Source organism: Galendromus occidentalis, unplaced genomic scaffold (assembly GCF_000255335.2).
Source record: "Galendromus occidentalis unplaced genomic scaffold, Mocc_1.1 scf7180000075389, whole genome shotgun sequence".
Lineage (NCBI taxonomy): Eukaryota > Metazoa > Arthropoda > Arachnida > Mesostigmata > Phytoseiidae > Galendromus > Galendromus occidentalis.
In genome coordinates, this window is record NW_003803379.1 from 386,577 (window position 1) to 407,139 (window position 20,563).

The following is a 20,563-nucleotide window of genomic DNA, read 5'->3' on the forward strand; positions in this document are numbered from 1 at the left end:
CGAAAAATATTCCGAGTAATTTGGGGTTACGCTGGTGGACTACTCCGATGGAAACAAACATTGCACGGCCCGACGGAAATTGCTCGCAGGCACGCGCGCCACCAGCCGCGTACTCGTGGAGAGCAAGTTCCCTTTCTCGTTTGGCCACCATACTCTCCTCTGGTCTCAGCGTTCTGTCCTCTGAATCTAAACTAGGCCTCGAACCTCTATAACAAAACGAAGCGTTCCAAACCAGAACAGCAAGTGGTGAATGTTTCCCATCATCGAGTGCGCTCGGAAAAATGGTGAACTCAGTGCAGGAGCGAGCCGTCTGCTCCATGTCAAAGCACATCTACAGAAAGTCAGGATCAGGATATCGAGCGTAGGTGTTTGTTTCCGCAGGTTCGTCACGGCCACAGGAGCGACCCTGTGGTGAAATTTGAACGTTCACTGAGCTCTCGTCCAATGTCATATTAAATGAAGCGACCAATGAACCCAGAGGCTAGTACATTTGACCTCTCAATTTAGGGCTCGATTTCGGCGATCTGAGGGGGATTCTTCCGATATGATAGCGATTGAGGGACCCGATTGACCATCCGATGGTCCCCGATTGGGTTCCTCCATCGCACAGGCTCGACCGCGGCGCAGTTGCCTCGTCAACACATCGAATTCAATTCCGGGACTTTCGCAATAGAAACTGTTTCTGTCTTTTCCTCCGCCCTGTCATCGACCGATTTCTCGACACGGAGCAGAGAATGAGGTCGCAGACATAGTGCCTCTGTGCGCGCAGGGCCTTCCTCTCCCTCTGGACTATTTCTATGATTTTCAGTTGAATCTGTACATCGCTTTGATTCACCTCAAGCCTCCGTTGACACTTCTCGAAGCTCTGATTTTCACGACCTGTATTTACGCTCTGCGAGGCTCGAGGTCTTGACAATGGCTCTGCATTTCCCTTCATTCAGAAACAGGAGGAGAATTCCAGCGGCCGCCTCAGTTTCGATCGTTTCAACCGCATCCGATGCGAGCTGTTTGACCACGCGATCAAGGCAGATGATATGGCCGACTTTCGAGGAGCGTCTCTGAAATGGAGCAGGGGCTTCATTTTCGCTCCGGAGCTGGAACCTTCGGAAAGGAATCTTCCGTTCCGCGAGTCAGACTCTCCAAAGTCTGTCGCGAACGATTACTTCGAAGGCGTTGCACTCTTGTCCCCAATTTCACTGAAAGGACAAAGGACTCGCGACGACCAGACTTTACAACGCGCCTGTTGGTTAGACCAGCGATATATGCGATGTCCCGGTATTGACAACCTGACGGCAATATCGCCTCGCTTCCTCTTGTCCGCAATATCGGAGCTCGAAAACGGTCGGGAGGCTCTATCCGTGAACGAAACCACCGAGAACCATAGTGAGACAGTCGCAGCGTCATGGCTTGGAACCGACCAGTGCGGTGTTCCGTGATTGATGCGTGAGTCTCCGTTACACAATAGGTCAATAGTGAGCAAATCAGCATAGACAACTTGTGCGATTCGACGGAATAAGACGAACCCCTCAATTTCCATCGTTCGTGTCGAAATCGTCATCGTTCACTTAGAGATTCAACTCGTGGTGACGAACTCGGGACCTGCCACTGGGTCTCTCAGTCGAATGAGCGACTTCCAAACAAACTGACAGGCTGCTCGACTGAGTAATTGTGTGACGTATTTGGCAGAGATTGCCTTCGGAGAACCCAGAGTACGAGGTGTCTGATTCATTATGACGGTATGATGCACCAGTGTCGCTAAAGCGTGAAGTCGCTTATAATCGGAAGCTTTGTCTGGGCCCGAGAAGCGCTAGCGCAGCGAAATCTTCATCTGAATCGGTAGCACTTGGGATCTCAGGGTTCGTGGGCTCGTCGAGTATTCCGATCAGGTCTTGATAGGGCCGGACAAATCCCCGTAAGCGGAGTTATACCAAAAGAATCAGCTCTTAGCTCCCACCTAAGGAGATTGTTGGGACAACAGAGCGCTGATTTGAGCAGCACAGAGGTTCCTTCTAGATGAAGCGTCGATTCACAAGAGAATCTCCTCTGATTCGGTCGCTTCCTCGGAGAAATATTGATTCGGATACTCCCAGGAAGAGCTCATCACCTGCGTTCGCCTGTGCAATGTCATTGCCTACTGAGTGCGGGACCTAAAAATAAGAATTTCGATTTGCAGCCATCAAGCGGACGCTTCATCTAGCGATTCCGATATGTCAACCCTCGTCACTGTGGTCGCCGCTATCGTTCGAAAAAATTTCTTCCTCGTCGCTACTATCGCTGGTGAGTGATTATTCACACTTAGCATGCGCTCACGAGTCAGCAAACATCAAACGATTCTCTCCGGAGCATTTCCTGTAGCAAAAGCGAAGGGTGCCTCAATCTCCACGACTCCTGAACAAATTGTCCGCGGCCAATCCGAGTCGAGATAGGAGATGGTTCCTCGGGAGACCCCCCGGATCCTCGGACGTCTCTCAGCCTTTCGAAAGAATGCGTCGAAAATTTCGGCAACAGATTTTGAATACATGCCAAGCGTGACGTGCAGCGTGACAAGGTCAACCCCATGGACGTGCTTCAATTCTGTAGGTTCGACCTCACCATCTATCAGACAAAGCAGAGAAAATATTTCTCCAAACGTTCAGGTGAAAAACTTAAGCACTCGCTGGCTTCGTAACTGGAACAAGAGGCGCCGCGCACGGCGCGAGGTGCTGTGCGCCCGCTAGTCCTAGCCGCAGACTCGTTCTGTACCTGTACGGTGAGCAAAGCCACCAGCACTGTCACGACGCCTCTATCGCATTCTGATAGTCGCTTACTCCGCTGATGAAGTTAACCTCGGCGAGAAAAAATATCTGGGTAATTGAGTCGGCCAAGGTCATCGCTCACGAGCAGGTTTTTCTACCTGCGGGTCAATCGAGTACATAGAATCTTCGCCCTCGAATGCGTTCCCAGAATCATTCCTCCCATCTTCAAATCGATCATAGTTTCTTTCATCAGAGTAAGCTTTCCCCTGAGAAAGGAACAAAAATCACCATCATGGAAAACGACTGCTCGTATAAGAACGAGTCTCGAAGTGAGCTGTGTCCGTCGAGAGTCGTTCAATGGGGGGTTGAATTATTCCGCTAAACACCTCGATTGCATACTAGGCTAGTCGTCCCAGATTCGAGCTGCAATACAGTCGCCCGGGTCGAGCTCGACTATGCAGGGGCCGATGGTGAACCTGTCTGGAGACTCAGAATGTAGCAAATGGTGCTGTGAATGATTATGGTCTTGAGTTTTTGGTGGACCTGGACCTGCTTGACCGAATGGTACTGGAGTTGAAATCGGTGTTATTTGGACAAGTCTCTCTCACAGAACTTTCCATTGAAGCAAGAGATCAGAACTTCTGATATTATGAAGGGTGGTGTGGGACAGGCAGCCGTAAATCCGTTTGCCGCACAAGCCACTTCTTCCCCTCGAGCGATTAGCGAGAGGATGAACCCTGTCCGTCATGCTCGACCCCTTTTCGCAGGTCCATCCGAAAGTTCTGCTAACCCTGAACGCTCCCGTCTCTGGCCCCGAAAGATACCACAGGAATTCCTCCATCTCATTTCCTTTTTTTTCCAGGCGTCATAGCGGGAATCGCTCTTGGAGTCGCTCTTCGAACGTTCGAGCCCTGCGCTCAGACCATCTCGGTCATTGAGCTGCCGGGCGAACTATTTATGCGATGTCTCCGGTTACTGATCCTACCGATGATGATCGCGACGATCGTCACAGGTTGGTATCTCATTGATTCTAATCAAATCTCCCGAGTCCGGCTGCTCATATGAGGTCGTCTAAAACTCATGGAGTGCTAATGCAAGCATGATTAGAAGCTCGAAAAGACTGGAGATAGCATGCGATTCTTTTTCCTCAGCTGTAATCTGCGGAGCTTGGTTCGTAATTCGAAACCGCCGTGCGACTCAATTGATTAAGCTCACGAGAGCATTTCCCGTTTTCCTGTCGAACAGACGAGCAGCCGATTCTAAATAAAGCAAAAGAAAGAGAAATCCAGTCGGGAGCATACGAGTAGCCCGACGACATGCAATTTCCGTTCGATGGTGGAAAAGGCGATGGGCCCCAAAGGAAACCAGGAAGTTCATTAACGGATGCATCTATTTAGGGAGCGCCAACCTTTCGGGTAAAGCGCAAGGAAAAATGGCACTGCTGACTCTCAGCATCTTTATGATCACCTCACTCCTATCGGCTCTCATCGGATTGATTTTCGTCACGGCAATCCATCCCGGGAGAGATTTCGGCAATGTTGTACAATACGACAAGGAGCAGGGTCAGACTCCCACTCTAGTGGACACTTTCCTCGACCTCGTCAGGTAAATGGAATTTTGATTCTGCATGATTTCCGGATGCACGTCGACCGGGAAAAAAACCTCGGCGCCTCTTTAGAACATATAAGATGGGCGACTGATCGCTTTAGGAGCGTTATAGTTGTTCGCGTTCTGGTGAGCCACAGTTGGAAGTTTGACATCGATCGGAATCACCAGAACTGGTTTTCCCCTTGTCTCTCACGTAGTAGGTATAAGTTCATGGGTGGACCATTTCAGAAATGCGTTCCCTGAGAACCTGATTGAGGCGACAACTCACAGTGTAAGTTGCGAAATCACTCGACAGAAGATGGCACTCGATGCTATCACTCGAGCTAACATTCACTCAATGTCGTTGGAACTTTCCCCCAACGAAACAGTGGAGCCCGGGCGACGAAGATTGGGTGGAACGGTGGACGTCGAGTTCCTGACTAGAGCGGTTCCTGATTGATTCTTGCAGGGATACTCGGCCTACCAAAACAAAAACTTGACTCAGGTTGATGGCAGTGTGAAAGAAATATCCAAGAGAGTCTGGCAGGTGCGCTCCGGGACCAATTCTCTTGGTAAGATTAGACCTCGCTCTCCGATCGATCGCTCCGAGATGCAGTAATTTCAGAGCAGGCTTTCCTTCACAGGTTTGATTGTCTTTTGCATCGCGTTCGGCTCGACAATAGGCTCTATCGGAGCCCAAGCCGAGCCGTTGAAGAACTTTTTCTCGGCACTCGACGCTGTCATCATGAAGCTCGTTGGGATCATCATGTGGTGAGTGCGCTCGAATACATTGATTCGAGAGTGAAGCTCTGGGAACGGCGAGGATCCCGCTTCCCATACGGGCGAAGTCCTGAGGAAGAGTTCATTCTCACAGGTCAACTCCCATTGGCGTGTGTTCCCTTCTCTGCGCCAAGATCCTCGAAGCGGGGGACATTCTCCAACTGTTCCATCAGATGGCTCTCTTCATCTTCACCGTGGTGTCCGCATTGTCGGTCGAACTCTTTGCTCTACAGCCCCTGCTGTATTTCTTGACCACGAGAGGAAATCCGTTCAAACTCCTGTTGCAATTGGCATACCCTGGAATGTGCGCGTTCGTCTGTGCAGCGAGGTGAGTCGAGATCGGATGCGCTCATTCTCGACTATCTTCAGAAGGCCACTGTCTTGAAATCATAGGGCTTTCCTAAACCAATTTATGCTATGACGGGCGGCGAAATTAAGCGACTCTGGAATTCCCCAGCGCTCCCGTCATGCCTCTGATGTTACGGACCCTCGAGGATAAATGCGGTGTCGACAAACGTGTCGCGAAATTCGTCGTTCCAATTGGAGTCACGGTGAGCGTGGCCTCATGAGAGAATTCGTACGGAGAGACCACTTTGAGATTCGGGCTCTTATCCGAAAGCTGAGGTAATCAGAACGCCGTTAGTGATTTTTGTCTCTTACAGGTGAACATGAACGGCACAGCTTGTTTCATTGCGGCCGCTACAATGTTTATCGCACAGATGAACAACATCTCCTTAGAGCTCGGAGACTATTTCGCTGTGCTGTGAGTTGCCTATGGAGGATTCTTTAGATGTGAGCTATGGCTCAGAACTCCGGTCGTTTGCAATGAGCTTCCGATAACTTTCCCATTTCGAAACAGTATCACGTCGACTGCAGTCTCGATTGCATCGACCTCGGTGCCGTCGGCTGCGCTCTTCCTCATGGCGATGACATTGTCCGTTATTGGAGCTCCCATCAGTGACGTCAGCTTGCTCTTCACGACCGAATGGATCCTGTGAGTATCCTGTGGATCGCAATGACTATGTATGTCAGATCGATTCGTTTGTTTGTCTAACTTTCCACTATATCCGTCAGTGATCGTTGCCGAACCGTGAATAACTGCCTCGGTGACGGCGTCACAGCAGCCATCGTTTCTCATCTGTGCAACCTTGAAGAGGAGCCCTCGGACGACGGTGACACCGATGTAGACAAGTCTAAGGTGGGTCGAACAAGCACTTAGAGCACGGAAAATTCTGGATGTTCCGCCGAACGGCCCTTCAGGAGAAACTTCATCTGGATTCTGCCTAATCGGTTTCGATGTTTCAGGTCGCTGAGGACGTTCCCTTGAACGACCCACCAGTGTGAGAGAGCATCTTCACCTCATCACACCGGACGAGGAGTCGAATCCCAGTGATATAGAAGCATCCGTTAGTCGTATTAGCTGTAGCTGCGGGTTTCTCGTTGATCTTTCGGGAAATTCGCAGCACCCTCCTCGGAGTCCCCGATGAAAGTCTCCTGTAAAACTTGCAAGCCCCATCGGGAGCCCCTAGAGACGTCGTCGCTGCAAAACATCACTGCTCAGGGCACGAACGCTTCGAGAGCGGTGAACATTCTTGTTCTTCACGATTAGGAAAAACTCAGAGCGTAACACGCAATCAGGGACCTCGATGGCTTGGAGTCGGTTTCGTGCGGGAATCGCTGAAAACCGTTTAGTTTTAATTTTGTTCAAATGTAGAGAATGACGGACGACGACGTAGATATAGATTCTGATTGAAGCGATTTGCCTTGAGCGTCTCGAAGGTCGCTTCGATCATGAAAAATATTTGGAAGTGAATCTCTCAAGCCCGATACATGCATCGTTCTACGCGAGGCTTGGCTGTAGCTTGAACTCGGAACGAATAGGTTCAATGTACCTCGGTGCTATCTTGTTACGAGTGGCATCAGAAATAAATCCGTTTCACTCGACACAACCAGATCTCTGCAGGCTCCTGAGCTGATCGTTGACATCACTCCGCTCTCTCGAGCGCCTAATCGAGTCGGGAATAGAATTCCGGTGTGAGACTCGGATTTTCCTTCACGACGCCCGGGCCGGAAGGGCAAATGAGAAGCGAACGACGGGGTTGAGGCCCTCGGCTGCGCCGTGTCATTCGTGCAAACAGGTACACAGGATATCGGGGTAAGAAAGATTTCTGCGCAAGAACCAAGGGCCTCCCGTCAATTTCTGCATATCCTATAGGCCATAGACCATGGACCTCCCGCATCGTCCGTATCTTTCTGGAGATCCTCGAGCCTCAGAATTCTCATTATATATTTCATTTTCGGACTCTGAGAAGGGATGATGATGGTGAACTGTCGAAGTTTTCTCGAGCGACAGCATTGGTCTAGAGCCCAGAGACAATCTCCCCTCTGAAAGTCGGAAAGCAGCTGCAGGCAGGCTCCGCTCTCGAGCTTACGATCATTAGCCGGCCCTCAGCGTATTTCTAAGTAACTGTCGGCGATCGGGTGAAACGTTGCACCCCGAAATCGGCGAGACTTGGCAGCGAACGAGTCGCATGGCAGCCTTGACGTGTCCTCGCTCAAAATTCAAGGAGTGTCAGGAATAAACGAGTCGAAGCCGGCAGCCGGCTTCTTTCCACGAGATGTCCTCATAGTCCCCATTAGATACTCCAGACCATCTCAATGATTGCCTCGCCTAGGACGAAATTAGACCTCTCCTGATGGCTCTCCTCTGCTGACTGGCACAAGCGGAGACCGAGAATCAGCGAAGACCCGAATCGCTCCGAAATCGCGTCAGGTTAGCCAGCTATGTCGAATTTCGAAGCTGGAACCAACTGGCCTGCTCGCTCTTCTGCCGACAGGAAAAGTTCTGTCGCTGAAATACGAAGTACGCGACCCCGCGCGGATACGTCCGCTCAAGGAACGCTCTCACGCCCATGTCCGATCAGAAGAAATCTCTTCCCTCGTCCCCCCTATGTTGGTCCCCGCCCGCATAACCAGAAAGAGAATCAAGCAGCACCCGTACTCTGTCCAATTTTTCTCCAATCGTACTGCTCATTTCGCCTCCACCTTTTTCCCCCGCACATCCCTTTTGTGGAATGCCCTTCCTCCTCATGTCTTCCCGTCAACGTATGATCCTAAGCTCTTCGAATCCAACACTATCCGCTCTCTCCCTTCAGGTAAAGAGGCTTAGGTTTTTTTACTGGGTATTATTTACGTGAGCCTCACACTCTAGTCGAATTTTCCACTCTTCTGGGTAGTGCGTCAATGCATTTTGCCCTATGGCTCTTTCACCTTTTTTTATACCTCCCCCTCAATCCCCCTCCCCTTTCCGCACTCGCGCTTCCTTTTCAGAATTATAGGGTCATCCCTCTGCGAGCTGCTCCACCAAAAAAAAATTTCCGTAACGAACCTCAAATTCACGACATGGAGCCCCGACAGCTGCTGGAGTTGTTCTGAAGTACGAACGTCAGCGTTCCCTCCCGAATCCACTCCTGAGCTTTTCTGGAGATACGCTGGAAAGTCCCGATAAGTGCGTATATTCATACTGGACACCTCGAGTGCGCCCTCCAAGTCGTATTCGATCGGAACTCGTGAGCTGGTGGCGACATGAAGTCACGTTTTATTCTGTCGCTTTCGTACCAACAGAGAGCGAGACGCGGGCCTCGCTTTCTTGCGTGCGATGTGCACGGAGTCAGGTCTTCATGTTCGCTGTGCTATGCAATGTCACAATTTCGTCGTGACGACTTCCGCTCCTCTATTAAATCGGTCTGAGACGACTCGTGAGTCTCCAGCCTTCCCAGAGCAGACATCGTGTATCTCATACCCCTCGACGGAGGAGTGTTCTTTCCCTGGGGGACGGCGAGGGACTTCAACTAGGAAAAAGATGAAAACGGACAATCCTCCTTCTATATTCGCAATAACTCAATAAACTCTCGTGAAAGAGAGCGTCCAGCTATAACATCCCCCGACGAATTCTACAGCGATAATCATTGCTAGATATCTATCCTTCTGAATCCGACTTTCGGGGTAAAATAGAAAATTGGAACTCAGAGGAAGAAAACGGGTGAAACTTAAAAAAACGCCGCTAACGATACCTCGAACGTGGTCTCCCGGCGGATTGACTGGCCGAAGCGTTCTTCAACAAATCGTAACGTAATGCCGATCGTATGCAGCGCCTGAACAGATTTTCAAGCAACAATCGAGATCGAGGCCTTTGTGAAATACCGAGAACATCTATCAATGATGAATGAGAACATCCTGCAAGCAGTGCGCGCTTCTCGACGATGTATCTCGAACTCAATCTGCTTCGGGCTGAAGAAACCAAGCCGAGGGAACTTCTAGCTGTCGAAGTTGCAGGGAATCATCTGATGATTCTAATTGATCTCATTTCTGAGCGGGTCAACATGGACAATAACCATTATCGGCTTATCCCAGTTCTGCCTGATTTCCCGGGTCGGAAATACCAAGGCAATGATTGTTGTATGTAGTGAGCTTTCTCCATTGACACAACCCTGACAGAGATCGACGGCTCCTAAAGAAACCGGTCGGGTCTCCGAAGACGGAATGAATTGAAAGGCAGAAGAACGGCACACAACGACCGTTATCGTTCCTTACGTTGTGTCACGAGCTTCCAGCTTGGTCTGTGAGGTGGGGGTCGCGCCCGCGAGCTGTTCTTCTTCGTCTGCACTGCTACAACACATCACGAGCAGCGCCCCCTGACGAGATCATTCCGAGCGCATCGAATGTGCGAAAACTCGGATATCTCCCCGAAAATCTGCCGACACTATGACATAGTTTTTGGCGGTTTCCGAAGCGACCGAAGGTGGAATGAGAGCGTCGTCTAACTGCTTCATGATGATATCGGCTTTCGGGGCGAAGACAGCTGACGTCACCGAGGCTTCATGAACTGGAAGTAAGAACTCGTCAGAGATCCGCCGAGACCCAGAGATTCGGATCTGCCCCTACGTAGAACGGGAATCCGAGGATCCAGGGCAGCGCGCTATGGACGAGGTACCTTTGATGTTTTCCCAGAATGCGTTGCGGTCCCTACGCGCGGACGAGAAGGTTGAATGGTCGTGGTAGGTTTTCCAGATGTAGGTGAATGCGTTCTCACTTCCACTGATCACGTATCGGCCATCTGGACTGAATGTGGCCTTGATTTGACTGCTGACGTTCACCAAACCCCTGCAGAGAGGCACGTCGGAGAAATCATTTAGCGGCGCACTAGGACACATAAAGCTACATCGGACGGTCCGTGGCTTCCCGATGCGATGATTGAGATCGGAGAGCCTTCGGAACTCACCGGTACTTGCAAGACAGCGACAGGTCTCGGAGATCGTACAGTCGAATCCGAGAGTCATTACTCGTGACCAGGATCTTGTCCTCTCCGGGCATGGGTTCGATTCCGCTGATTTTTTTCCCCGCCGAATTTTTCCCCCTCGAGCTGCGGACCGCGATTTGGGTGTAATACTTGAGCTGGTCTGTCGTGTAGAAAACACAGCGGCCATCGTATGATCCGACAACGGCAAATTTCCCATTTTGACAGAAGTTTGCACAGGTTATCAATTTCGTGTGTGTTCCTTCTAATTCGTTCCACAAGTGCACTTTTTTATCCGGTATGTTCCAGAGTCGCAGCTTCCCATCCAACGAGCCGCTCAAGAAATACCTGGTCAAGGGTAATAAAAATTCAAGGGGAAATACATAATATTGGAAGGAACTCGGATCCTATACTCAGTCAGAGCCAAAGATATTCTCCCTCCCAGTGCTCGGGCGAGTGATGAGGGATGCCCTACCAACCTATCGTCTCGTGGATGGAATGCGATGGCCGTGACGAATTCGACGTGATGGAAGACACAAAGACACTCCGCGCGGCTTATGTGCCAGAGCCGAACGGTTTTGTCCATTGACGACGACAGAACAAAATAGGATTTCGACCAGGAGAGGTCAAGAACATCGGCCGTATGGCCCTCGTAGACCACAAATGGAGTAGGCATGAAGGGTCCCCGATCCTCGGCATTGATTTCATTCTGGGAATTCGTCTCCTGTGGAAAGTTGGACCTGACTGACGACACCGGAAATCAAGATTCGGGGATTCCGGGAATCAGCGAGCACCTTCCTCATCTCCCCTGGTGTTGCTGGCGAATATTACCTCTTTGTCGCGTTGGTCCATCATACTGGCTTCCGTGATGCTGTCCTCCCGATCCCTGCTCGCGTTCTGACTTTTCCGCCGTATTTCACTGAAGTGCTCAAACGCGTCTCGCAAGACCCATACGCGCAGGACGTGGTCCTGACCCGCACTCGCCAGGAGTCTGCCACAATGAGAGAATTTCATGGTCCAAATCGCTCCTTGATGGATTCCTCTGATAGCTGTCGAGCAGAATGTCATTGTGAGAACGATTTTCATGTGAAATTCTCGGCGAAGACAAATATCCGGCCCTGGAAATCATTTCGACTCCAGACTACAAACTCAAAGCTCACACGCCTTACCTTGCACCTCGCGTATTCCGTCGAAGTCAGATTTCTGATTTTTCGACGAGGTCGTAACTTTTATTTTATCCTGCTGAGTGTCCAAAGTCATCAAGTCGAGCTCTGGCTGGTCCTCGGCGCTGTGCTGTGAGTGCCATTGCTGCAGTTCTGTAAGGCATAGAGATCGGTCGACAATTAGAGGCAGGGAGGCTTTTTCCCGAATGATGATCACTCCTTCCCGACTTGGTGGGATTGCGACGCCCTCCTTAACAGATGAACGTTCCAGGAACTCACTCTCGTCAGCGACCGTTTTGATTTTGGACACTGTAGCTTCCAACTTCTTGCCGATTTTCCGCCTCAGCTTAGTCCTGTCGAGAGAAACGACGTCACGGACTCCCTCGGAATTTCGACGATTGAATAGAAAGGTACTCATCTCACACATACACTTAGTATCCATGGACACGATTAGATGTTATGCGCATGATTTTCATGAATGGGAAGTGACAGGATCTTGAAGACTCACGCTTTCTTTTTCAAAGTTCCCGATGCCTCCTCTTCCGGCGGCTCATCGGTGACGGCTCCCGCGGGAGCGGTGCTTTCTGAATCCGAACCATCGAGTTTCGTTGTGGAGCTGAAAACATAGATCTGTCAGTTTCCAAGTCGAGCCTCGATCTTCGGAAAAGCCAAGCGTTTCATCTCATCGCTGCTGAGCGATGAAGCGTGAGAGCCAAACGAATTCGCACTGCCGAACCGAAGAACAAAAATGATCCTTGCGCGATGGAACCGCAGCGAAACTCAGCGTACTACCAAGGCACACCACAAAAACTGAACAAAAACAGTCTGAGCATTACACAACCTCTGGGAATGATAGGTGCTCCGAACCTAGCCGAACATAGTACATAGTGGAGGGTACCTCACTTCGCTCATAGGGAGTTTTTACCCGAGAAGAACAAACAAAATTGTGTTCTCGAGATGCGGTGAAAGGACACGGGAAACCTACGGCGTTCGACTGCTCGGCAGAGTCATGCCGAGCCAAGCGGACGTACTACCAGTGATATCTATCCTCGGCAACGATCAAGTTTTATACGATTGTAAGCCATATGGAATCGGTGCATAGGAAAAAGCTCAAAACGGAAATCATCTATCGAAACATCGAAACCAAAAGAAATCTCCGGAGCCATGTCAGCGGACAGCGCTCTGGAGGTCGCTCCGGTCGATGGCAGCGAAGACTCGCACAAATCAAACACTCTCACAAAACTCCTCTAAACAGTGGAGTTTCACCTTTCTTCGTCGTGATCTGCGTCGAGTCCATCTTGAGACTCGAGCTTGTCCTTCCTTCTGAGGTATCTTTTCTTCTTCCGGTTCTTGAACCAGGGACTGCGCGAAAGTGCGGAATTGAGCGAAAATGAGGGTTTCCCGACCATTCACGCTCGAATCGTCGACCATTGAAGTTTCTCGATACTATCTACTCTCTAACTGTTCCGCAAACGATATCGTTATCTATCGCTTCGAGGTAGACTGCTCGGAATATGTCTCGCCGCCTTCAATCTCCGAGTTTCTCCCGGCATAATGTCGCTGCCTAAACCAACCTGACATATTCCTGAGTGATTCGCATTAAATGCAAGCTGAGAGGATTCACACACTGCGGTAATTTGTCCTCAGCCACACTTAAGGGAATCTTCTCTCCGGTGTCAAGGTTCAAAACTTCTATTTGCTCGAGAATTTCAATATCCGACAAATGGCGTCCCGAGTCCGTGCGTAATCTTGGCATATAATTTTGCTTGAGAGAGTTCTCCGGAGTTTTATATTCAAGTGTTTTCACGCTTGCATTACTCGGTCTCCGTGGCGGTTTTCCCTCGGCTTGACGAACTTCTTCTTTTGACATTCCTTTGTCCGCATCATTATCCTGTAATCGTTGAGAGGAGCGTGAAACCGAGTAATTGAGTGAGTTAAGTTGAGTAATAATAACTTCGATCAATATACATGAAGGAGAGAGGCGAGGGGCTCTCATCAGGAGGTTCCTAATCGAGCCTCGGGTACCTGGGGTTTGACGACGAAGAATCCTCTTTGGACATTCTCCACCGGAAGCATGAAATCTCTGCCAATCGATGATGTTGGCGTTTCCACTGGGGGTCGAGGCAAACCCATCGGCTGAACAGAATTGACGCTCATCGCATCATCGCTGTCGTAGGCAGACGGGTTCGGCGATTGGCGGGAACCAGCTTTGCTTTGCGATTTCTTGCGTCGCCTGGATTCGATTTGATTCAATACGTCATTGGCATCAGCGGGAACGACGGGCCGCCATCCTTCAGGCATCCGAACAGCCACAGACTTCACATCACTCACCTGGGCGGTGCAACGGGGGGTGCGAAATCTTGAGGGAAGGATGTTGGCTTCGTCGACGCCACCAAGTCGGGCTCATTCGTCCGATGGGATGACGACGATTGGGTCAGTAGAGAGACGTCGCCAGGCGAAGACGAAGAATGCTGTTGACTCGCCGGAGTTGAAGATGCAGCGCCTTGCTGCTTGACCTGATCGGAAGGATTCCCCGTTTAGTCCACACCGACGCCCCCGCAAAAATGCGCGGAATACCTTGTCTTCTGGGGCTGAAGAGATGGAATAGGTTTTGATTCTCACCTTGTTCAGGTACAATCCCTCAACTGAGGAGGAGGCCATACTTTCGGTGTAGGAGCTCGAGCAGTCATCGGCATGGGGGAGCAGTCCGGATCTACCAGGCTGGCAAGTGTCGTCATCTTCTCGCAGGAGTCGCTGTCGCCTGATTTCGATTCTCCGCGCGCGTTCCTTGACCTGAGCGAAAAGAAAAAAGCCCGGGAGGTTAGATCGCTCCGCGCGAGTTTCCATATTGTAGGAACCACGCACGATCATTCCGAAATTCAGCGGGAATACCTCAGTCGCCCGGATGCGAAGAGCTTCCCTGTCACCAGCGTCATTTGCGCTATCGAGGCTCGTCGGTTCCGTGCCGAGACCGGCGGCGTTCAATGAAGTGTCCTCGGCGTCGAAAAACTCGTCCGTGTCTGAATCCGACAGAGACATTTCTGGAAACGAAGAGCCCGTCAGCTAAGAAACTAACAGCTTTCCGTGCCGGCATGGCATGCCCAACTATTCACGCGCCGTGTATTCTCCCCGAAATCGGCTAGCCGAGTCACGTTTCGCAGAGATTCTAGTTGAGCTGCCTTAGACTTGAACGCAATGCCTTCATGGCTTTGCACATCGAACAGGTACCGGGGGAGTGACATCCCACCTGACATGGATTGGATACTCAGCCGGATAGAGGGACCACGTTCAGAGGAAAATTGAGTCACAGTCAAGAGCTCTCGCCATGACGCACCGACTGTCCTCCAGATTGTCTGTACATTCCGTCTGTTTGTGAAGACGGGATTCTGGAATCGGAGGTGCAAGTGACAGCTTCCAGAATCTCCTCAAAAAGTCTATGAAAGTCGTGTAGAGCATAATTGGACTGATGAATAGGAGCGAAGTCTCTCTGTGTTGTCTTACTGCGAGTGTAATCAGTGTAATTCCGGAGAACGGGGAAGGCACCTCGAATGGGGTTGCGTAGTGTTCCTTCAAAGAGTTTCACATGATGAAGCTTCTCCCCAACTGAAGAAGCTGGTTGTCCTGGTAGTCCACGGCTTGAGAGCGGGATACGGCTTCGGAAAACCTCCGAGCTTCGTGAGTCGTGAGGATAGAATCAACGCAGCTTTCGGGCCCTTGTTTACATTACATCGGTCTTATTCGGCGGAATGGATCTGTCGTTTAGGCTGCTACCGTGGAGATCTACTGGCGGGCTCTGCGGGACCTGTCAGACTAGAGGCTCTCCAGAGCATTGGGAGGGGGACAATTCATCATGTAGTGAGAATACCGGAGCAAGCTCCTGGGGCATTCGTCTATCGATGACGCGTCGATTTCGCATGCCTTCAATTCCCCCCCGCTTCGCTTGTCGAAGATTGTTCGAGCCTCTCAAACTCAACTCATCGTGATTCACTCGGAATATAGGGACTACAGCTTCTAGCGGTGGACCTCATAGTGAGATGAAATAGAGATAACACTTCGAGAAAGACGAGATTGACTCTTTTGGAAACGCGAGCCCGAACTTCAGACCACGCTGTCGTCGTCATCGGATTTCTCGATTAGCTCACAGCTTTCTCCGATGCTCGGATAGAGATAAATTTCGCTATCCTCCGCACTTACCCGGTCCGATGAGGATATCTTTCTTGGTAAACTCCTTTCCTCCCCGGATCGAATGGATGCTCTACAATCAGAGCTGTGCGCCGTCTCCAGAACGCGGCGCCATAGACCCAATGCTTGAGCGCGGTGGCGCGCCGCGGATCTGGGACACTCGGCGCAGCGCATAGCTCTGTCTACAAAACTACCTCAACGGGGAAGAGCCTGAATCCAGCAGGGAGCTAAGATTTCTAGTATCCCTCTAGCTCTCCGGGTGCAAGAAATCCTTCATCCAGGCCTAAACCTGGCTCGGTTCCAGGGCGTCACAGAATGAGAACAGCTGCGGTAATCATCAACATACTTGTTTGCATTTCATCAATTGTAATTACACGGCTAATCAGCAGCAGCGGTGTCAGGTTTGGATTTCTTAACAGCCGGTTCCACATCTTCTGGGCCATCTTCGTCAGTATACAGTATCACGAAGGATGCTCTCACCATTTCTTTCGACGGCGATACTTGTCTCACGAAATGCTCCTCGTGACTCGTAATTTTGAAAATTCCTTTGAAATCCCCAAGTTTCTGCAGCACCATGTCCCATGCGGCCGAAAAACCTTTCTTGGCTGTGCTCTTGAGAAACAAATAGCAATGAATATGTAGCATGGTGCCCTTGGGGAGATCCATGTCCTTAAAAACATCCATGAAATCGACGGCGATCGCAGGCAAATTCGCCGTCACGTGAACATCCGCTTTCGAATACTTTTCTTTGACCTTCTCTCTGACGACTGTTTTCAGAAAGTCTCTTCCATCCAAATTGAACGCCTCGACCTTGTGTGACACTTTGTTTAGCTTAATGTTTTTCACAAGATACTCGAAACTCGAAGGGTTCAGATCATTGGCGTAAACGGTGCAACCTTTGCGTGCAGCGGGTATCGCGAATGGTCCCACCCCGGCGAACACGTCGAAGAGCACGCTCTCTGGCTTTAGCAAGAGCGTGACGCGATTGTGTTCTGTCGCCAAACGAGGATTCCAATACACGGTCGCAAAGTCGAGCTCGAAAAGGCACCCATGCTCCCGAACTCTCACAACGGTTCCGGCAGTGCCAGCCAAGACTTCAAAGTTGAAATTCCGATATTCTGACTCGATTTGGGATGTCTTGTTCACGACGAGTTCCACTCTCTTCATTTTGTCCAGTAATATCTGCCCGATGACTTTCTTGAAAGGATCGAGGTGCGCCCGAAGATTCAGGTGAACGATATGACCGACAATGCTGAAGCCAGCGCCTCCTACGTCGCTTCCCGAACCGCTCAGTACTTTCTGCACCGCTTCTTGTGCGGTGAAATTTTCGTAAGTCAACTCGATTTCGAGGGGTTGGATGTGGTAAGTCTCCATCAATTTTGAGTGGTCTAAAGAAGGGTCAAGGAGCAGCCTGCGAACGCTGTCGACCTCCTGCACCGGTTTCCGGCCGGGCATCTTTAGCAACATCGGCTTGAATTTGCTCAGCTCGTCGTTGAGCGAGTCTGATTTGTCTAGCGCTAACGAAGGCACTACATGTCTACATGAGAACTTCGATCGATCCAGCTGCGTCATGCCGGCTACGCGCTCCGGTATCGAGATGGGTTTGTACATGGTTGCTCTCCTCATGGATTCTTCGTGGCAGATAACAGGGCTCGAGCGAGAAACCGGTTCAATTAGTCGTCGTCGTCGTCGTCGTCGACATCTGCGTCTGGCTGAACGTTCTGAACGACGCGTGCAAGATCTTCCTTGTTCTCACGGAGGCGTTCCCTGATTAGTTCGGCAACGGCACGCTTGGTTCTTCGTCCTAGCTTGTCGAGTTTTCCCGCGATGTCTCGTTTCAAGTCCCAGTCCGGTTTCAAGGGAGCTAGGGTCGTGATGTCGATCTCTTTGTCGAGTAAATCTACCGAAGCTTCTTGGCTCAACGTTTCCTTGACCTGAATGAGAGAATATATATTATTCCGAGTCAATTCAGAAGGACAAGGAAGATGTATTCCACGCTGGTTTTGAGAGAGAAGGAAAAATTTAACGAACAACTCTATCGCTCCGTGACTGGACTGACAAAGATCCGACTTCACCGGTCAGAATCAACGAGTTTCAAGCCCGACGAGGAGAGTGGCGGCGGCACTAGAGATTTCCTTACGCGCGTAAGGATTTCGAATGGCATGGCTGCCTGAATTTGCAGCTCCCTCACGCCCCCCGGCGCGACGGAAATCCCCTCTATCGACGGTAATCCATTTTTGGATCAGGTATTATTTGTGGAACCCTCGATATTCACCTTATCTTCGATGCGCTCGGGTTGTGCGTCAGGGATTTGGAGGTCCTGGAGATTCTCGTCGTTGGGTCTGTACGTACGAAACACCGGCTTTGGCAAGGCTTCGCTAGCTTGGCTGTTGTCGTGCTCCGGATCGATTTTCCGTTTTCTCTGCTCGCGGAGCTGTCGCAACCTTTCCTTTCGTTTCAACGCGTTCTCCTCGAGTTTTCCAACGTTTTCAGACGTTTGCGCCGGCGCACCGTCCTCTTTCGACGCCATACTTGTTGACATCTGAGTTTTCCGAGTGAGAGTGCAGCTCGTTTGCGCACGTGTCTGGGATTTCAAGCCGGGGCTTCCGAAACGGTCTTGTCTATCGAGAGGCAATTTCCCCGCGAGAGGGGTAGGCCATGCGCGGTTTCCGGCTCCGAGGGGACACCCAGAAATCGAATCCTTACAAATCCTCACCAAGGAACGTTGAACCGAGGAGTTCGGGACGGGGAATTTACGTTTCTGCCGGTTTCTGAGGAACGGGACGTCTGGAGCGAGAAAGTTCGATGTTCGAAAAGTTTCAGCGTAATTTTGTTTCTTCCGATAGACAATCAATCTTCAACAAGGCGCGTCAGTTGTATTCGAACGCTGCGTTTCGTTAATAATATCACAAAATGAGAACGGAGAACCGAAAAGCATCTGGGTTCTCCGCCAAGACCAGACGAGGAGATCACGAAGTCAATTCGAGATCTGGATTCGGGAATGAGAAAACGAAGTTCACTCAATTATGCCAGATTCCAGATCCAGATTCGGTGGAGCCGAAGGAGTTCACTTGCTTGTTTGGGAGGGCCTCGGGTCATTATCCGGCTAATAATGCGGCTGCCAAGGCGCTTCTGCGCTCCATCCTTCATCTCTCGATCTGGATGAAGTGTTTTGAAGAAGGGCTTTCTGAGAAGCTCTCCATCATACATGTTGGATGTATCTCGCCCCGGGAAGTCTTTCGTACACATTGGGGCGATCATGATATCAACATCCCGCTTCATGGTGACGTCTGACTCCCAATCTCGGGCAATCAGATTTACGCCATGGACCCTCGAGAATATCGCCACAGGCTGTTTTGGGACCGCGAATCCTAGTCGGGCCACCGCTTTTCCAGAGCCGAGAGCATCCCGAAAGATGGCTATTGACGGGTATGGCGACCAATGATTTCGGGCAACTTGACTAACTGCAGCGAGAACATGAGCAGATTCATGCTCTGACGATGAGAATTTCAATCGGCGGCTCCGAAGGGTCAGTATTCGTATGCTCGACTCAATCGAAATGACACCTCGAGAGTCGAGAGGCAGCGTGGTCCCTCTTGAGACGACCTATGAGCAGTGCTAGCCGCGTTACATGGTACATAAGCATCGAGGCTCCAAACGAACGAACGATGTGTCATAAAAATGAGGCTACGATGATGCCGAAGGACTACCAGCGAATTCTATTGTATTTTTGTTGGGAAGTTGGGAACCCTAGGTACAATAAAGATGGGGCGATGAGAAGCGTCCAATGAGAAACACTCCAACTGCAAGCGAACTTCTGTCTTTCCCTTGATGAAATCTTATATTCTCGACGAGAGGATCACTCAAATCATTTTTTTTATGGTGGGAGGACCCATCGCATGAGAACGACGACCTTGAAATTACCTTCCTGAAGCTCCCGAGAACCCACCCTTGAATTTTTCGGCGATCGCTTCAGGCGCTCGTGAATTTTGCGAATTTCCGACTTTTCAATTTTTTTCCGAGTTTTCGTATTTTCGTGGGTGGAGCACTCAAATAATTTTTGTAAGGTAGAAGGACTCATCGCATCGGAGAATCGACCCCCCTACAACCACCACTGGATCCCCCGGAACACGCTCCGAAATTTTCACGACGATCGGTTCAGCCGTTTTCGAGTCTATAGGGCAGAGGTTCCCAAACTGGGTTCCGCGGAACCCTTGGGGTTCCGTCGCTCTTTTCCGGGGGTTCCGTGACAAAATCTTTGCGGAACCCCAGTGTTCCGTGGGCTGCTCTTTGCGCAAATCGGGGTTCCGCGACGAGGTTCTGCTTCCATATGCATGGTCATATACGGGCCCTATGTGACGTAGCCCTGTGGGCAACTTCTTTTCCTGATTCCAAATGCCTTCCTCAATATGAAGGGGATCGTTCTAAATGGCGCATCGATCGGCATCGAATGCACGTTGCGAAGGTCCTTGCACAACGCACGTTCCCACTAGATGAGCATTCCTAATTTACACAAGAATTGACTTAAGCAATAAACATTCGGGTCTGCTCCGGAACAAACGCGTGTTTTCTCCTCCAATAGCTGAAGGAAGAGCAATTGACAGGACTTTGAATTTTTTGAAAAATGAGGATGGGTTCCACGGAACACTAAGGGGTTCCGCCAAGGGTTCCGCCGAAGAAAAGTTTGGGAACCTCTGCTATAGGGTACCCCGGACAGACAGACAGACAGACAGACAGACAGACAGACAGACGTTTTATATATAGATAGATAGATTGATTACTGACCTATCATCGTCAGGATGGATCGAGAGTTCCTTCCT

The 20,563-nt window shown here is 50.5% G+C and overlaps 4 protein-coding genes across 4 annotated transcripts; 1 reads left to right on the forward strand and 3 right to left on the reverse strand.

The window, feature by feature from the left end:
• The first annotated feature begins 149 nt into the window (after positions 1–149).
• LOC100909242 (excitatory amino acid transporter) lies at positions 150–6,934 on the forward strand. The gene is made up of 13 exons (XM_003737077.2): positions 150–361; positions 2,174–2,277; positions 3,598–3,747; positions 4,133–4,340; positions 4,572–4,614; positions 4,792–4,894; positions 4,967–5,093; positions 5,197–5,430; positions 5,560–5,653; positions 5,765–5,865; positions 5,962–6,096; positions 6,177–6,300; positions 6,408–6,934. Exons 1-13 carry the CDS (start codon positions 282–284, stop codon positions 6,444–6,446), a joined length of 1,542 nt encoding a protein of 513 aa, XP_003737125.1. The 5' UTR covers positions 150–281; the 3' UTR covers positions 6,447–6,934.
• A 2,589-nt stretch (positions 6,935–9,523) lies between these two features.
• On the reverse strand, positions 9,524–14,600 carry LOC100897134 (WD repeat-containing protein 44). The gene is given in 14 exon segments (XM_029112998.1): positions 9,524–9,987; positions 10,096–10,265; positions 10,384–10,746; positions 10,878–11,107; positions 11,191–11,447; positions 11,568–11,714; positions 11,841–11,914; positions 12,070–12,218; positions 12,815–12,923; positions 13,136–13,452; positions 13,578–13,794; positions 13,893–14,077; positions 14,184–14,354; positions 14,454–14,600. Coding segments are annotated over 14 exon segments (2,718 nt in total). The 3' UTR covers positions 9,524–9,805.
• A 1,482-nt stretch (positions 14,601–16,082) lies between these two features.
• On the reverse strand, positions 16,083–17,418 carry LOC100904108 (tRNA (guanine(37)-N1)-methyltransferase). The gene has a single exon (XM_003737043.2). It carries the CDS (start codon positions 17,367–17,369, stop codon positions 16,122–16,124), a length of 1,248 nt encoding a protein of 415 aa, XP_003737091.1. The 5' UTR covers positions 17,370–17,418; the 3' UTR covers positions 16,083–16,121.
• On the reverse strand, positions 17,355–18,279 carry LOC100897277 (coiled-coil domain-containing protein 12). The gene is made up of 2 exons (XM_003737079.2): positions 18,019–18,279; positions 17,355–17,677 (listed from the first exon to the last, which is right to left on the reverse strand). Exons 1-2 carry the CDS (start codon positions 18,271–18,273, stop codon positions 17,417–17,419), a joined length of 516 nt encoding a protein of 171 aa, XP_003737127.1. The 5' UTR covers positions 18,274–18,279; the 3' UTR covers positions 17,355–17,416.
• Between the last annotated feature and the right edge of the window lie 2,284 nt (positions 18,280–20,563).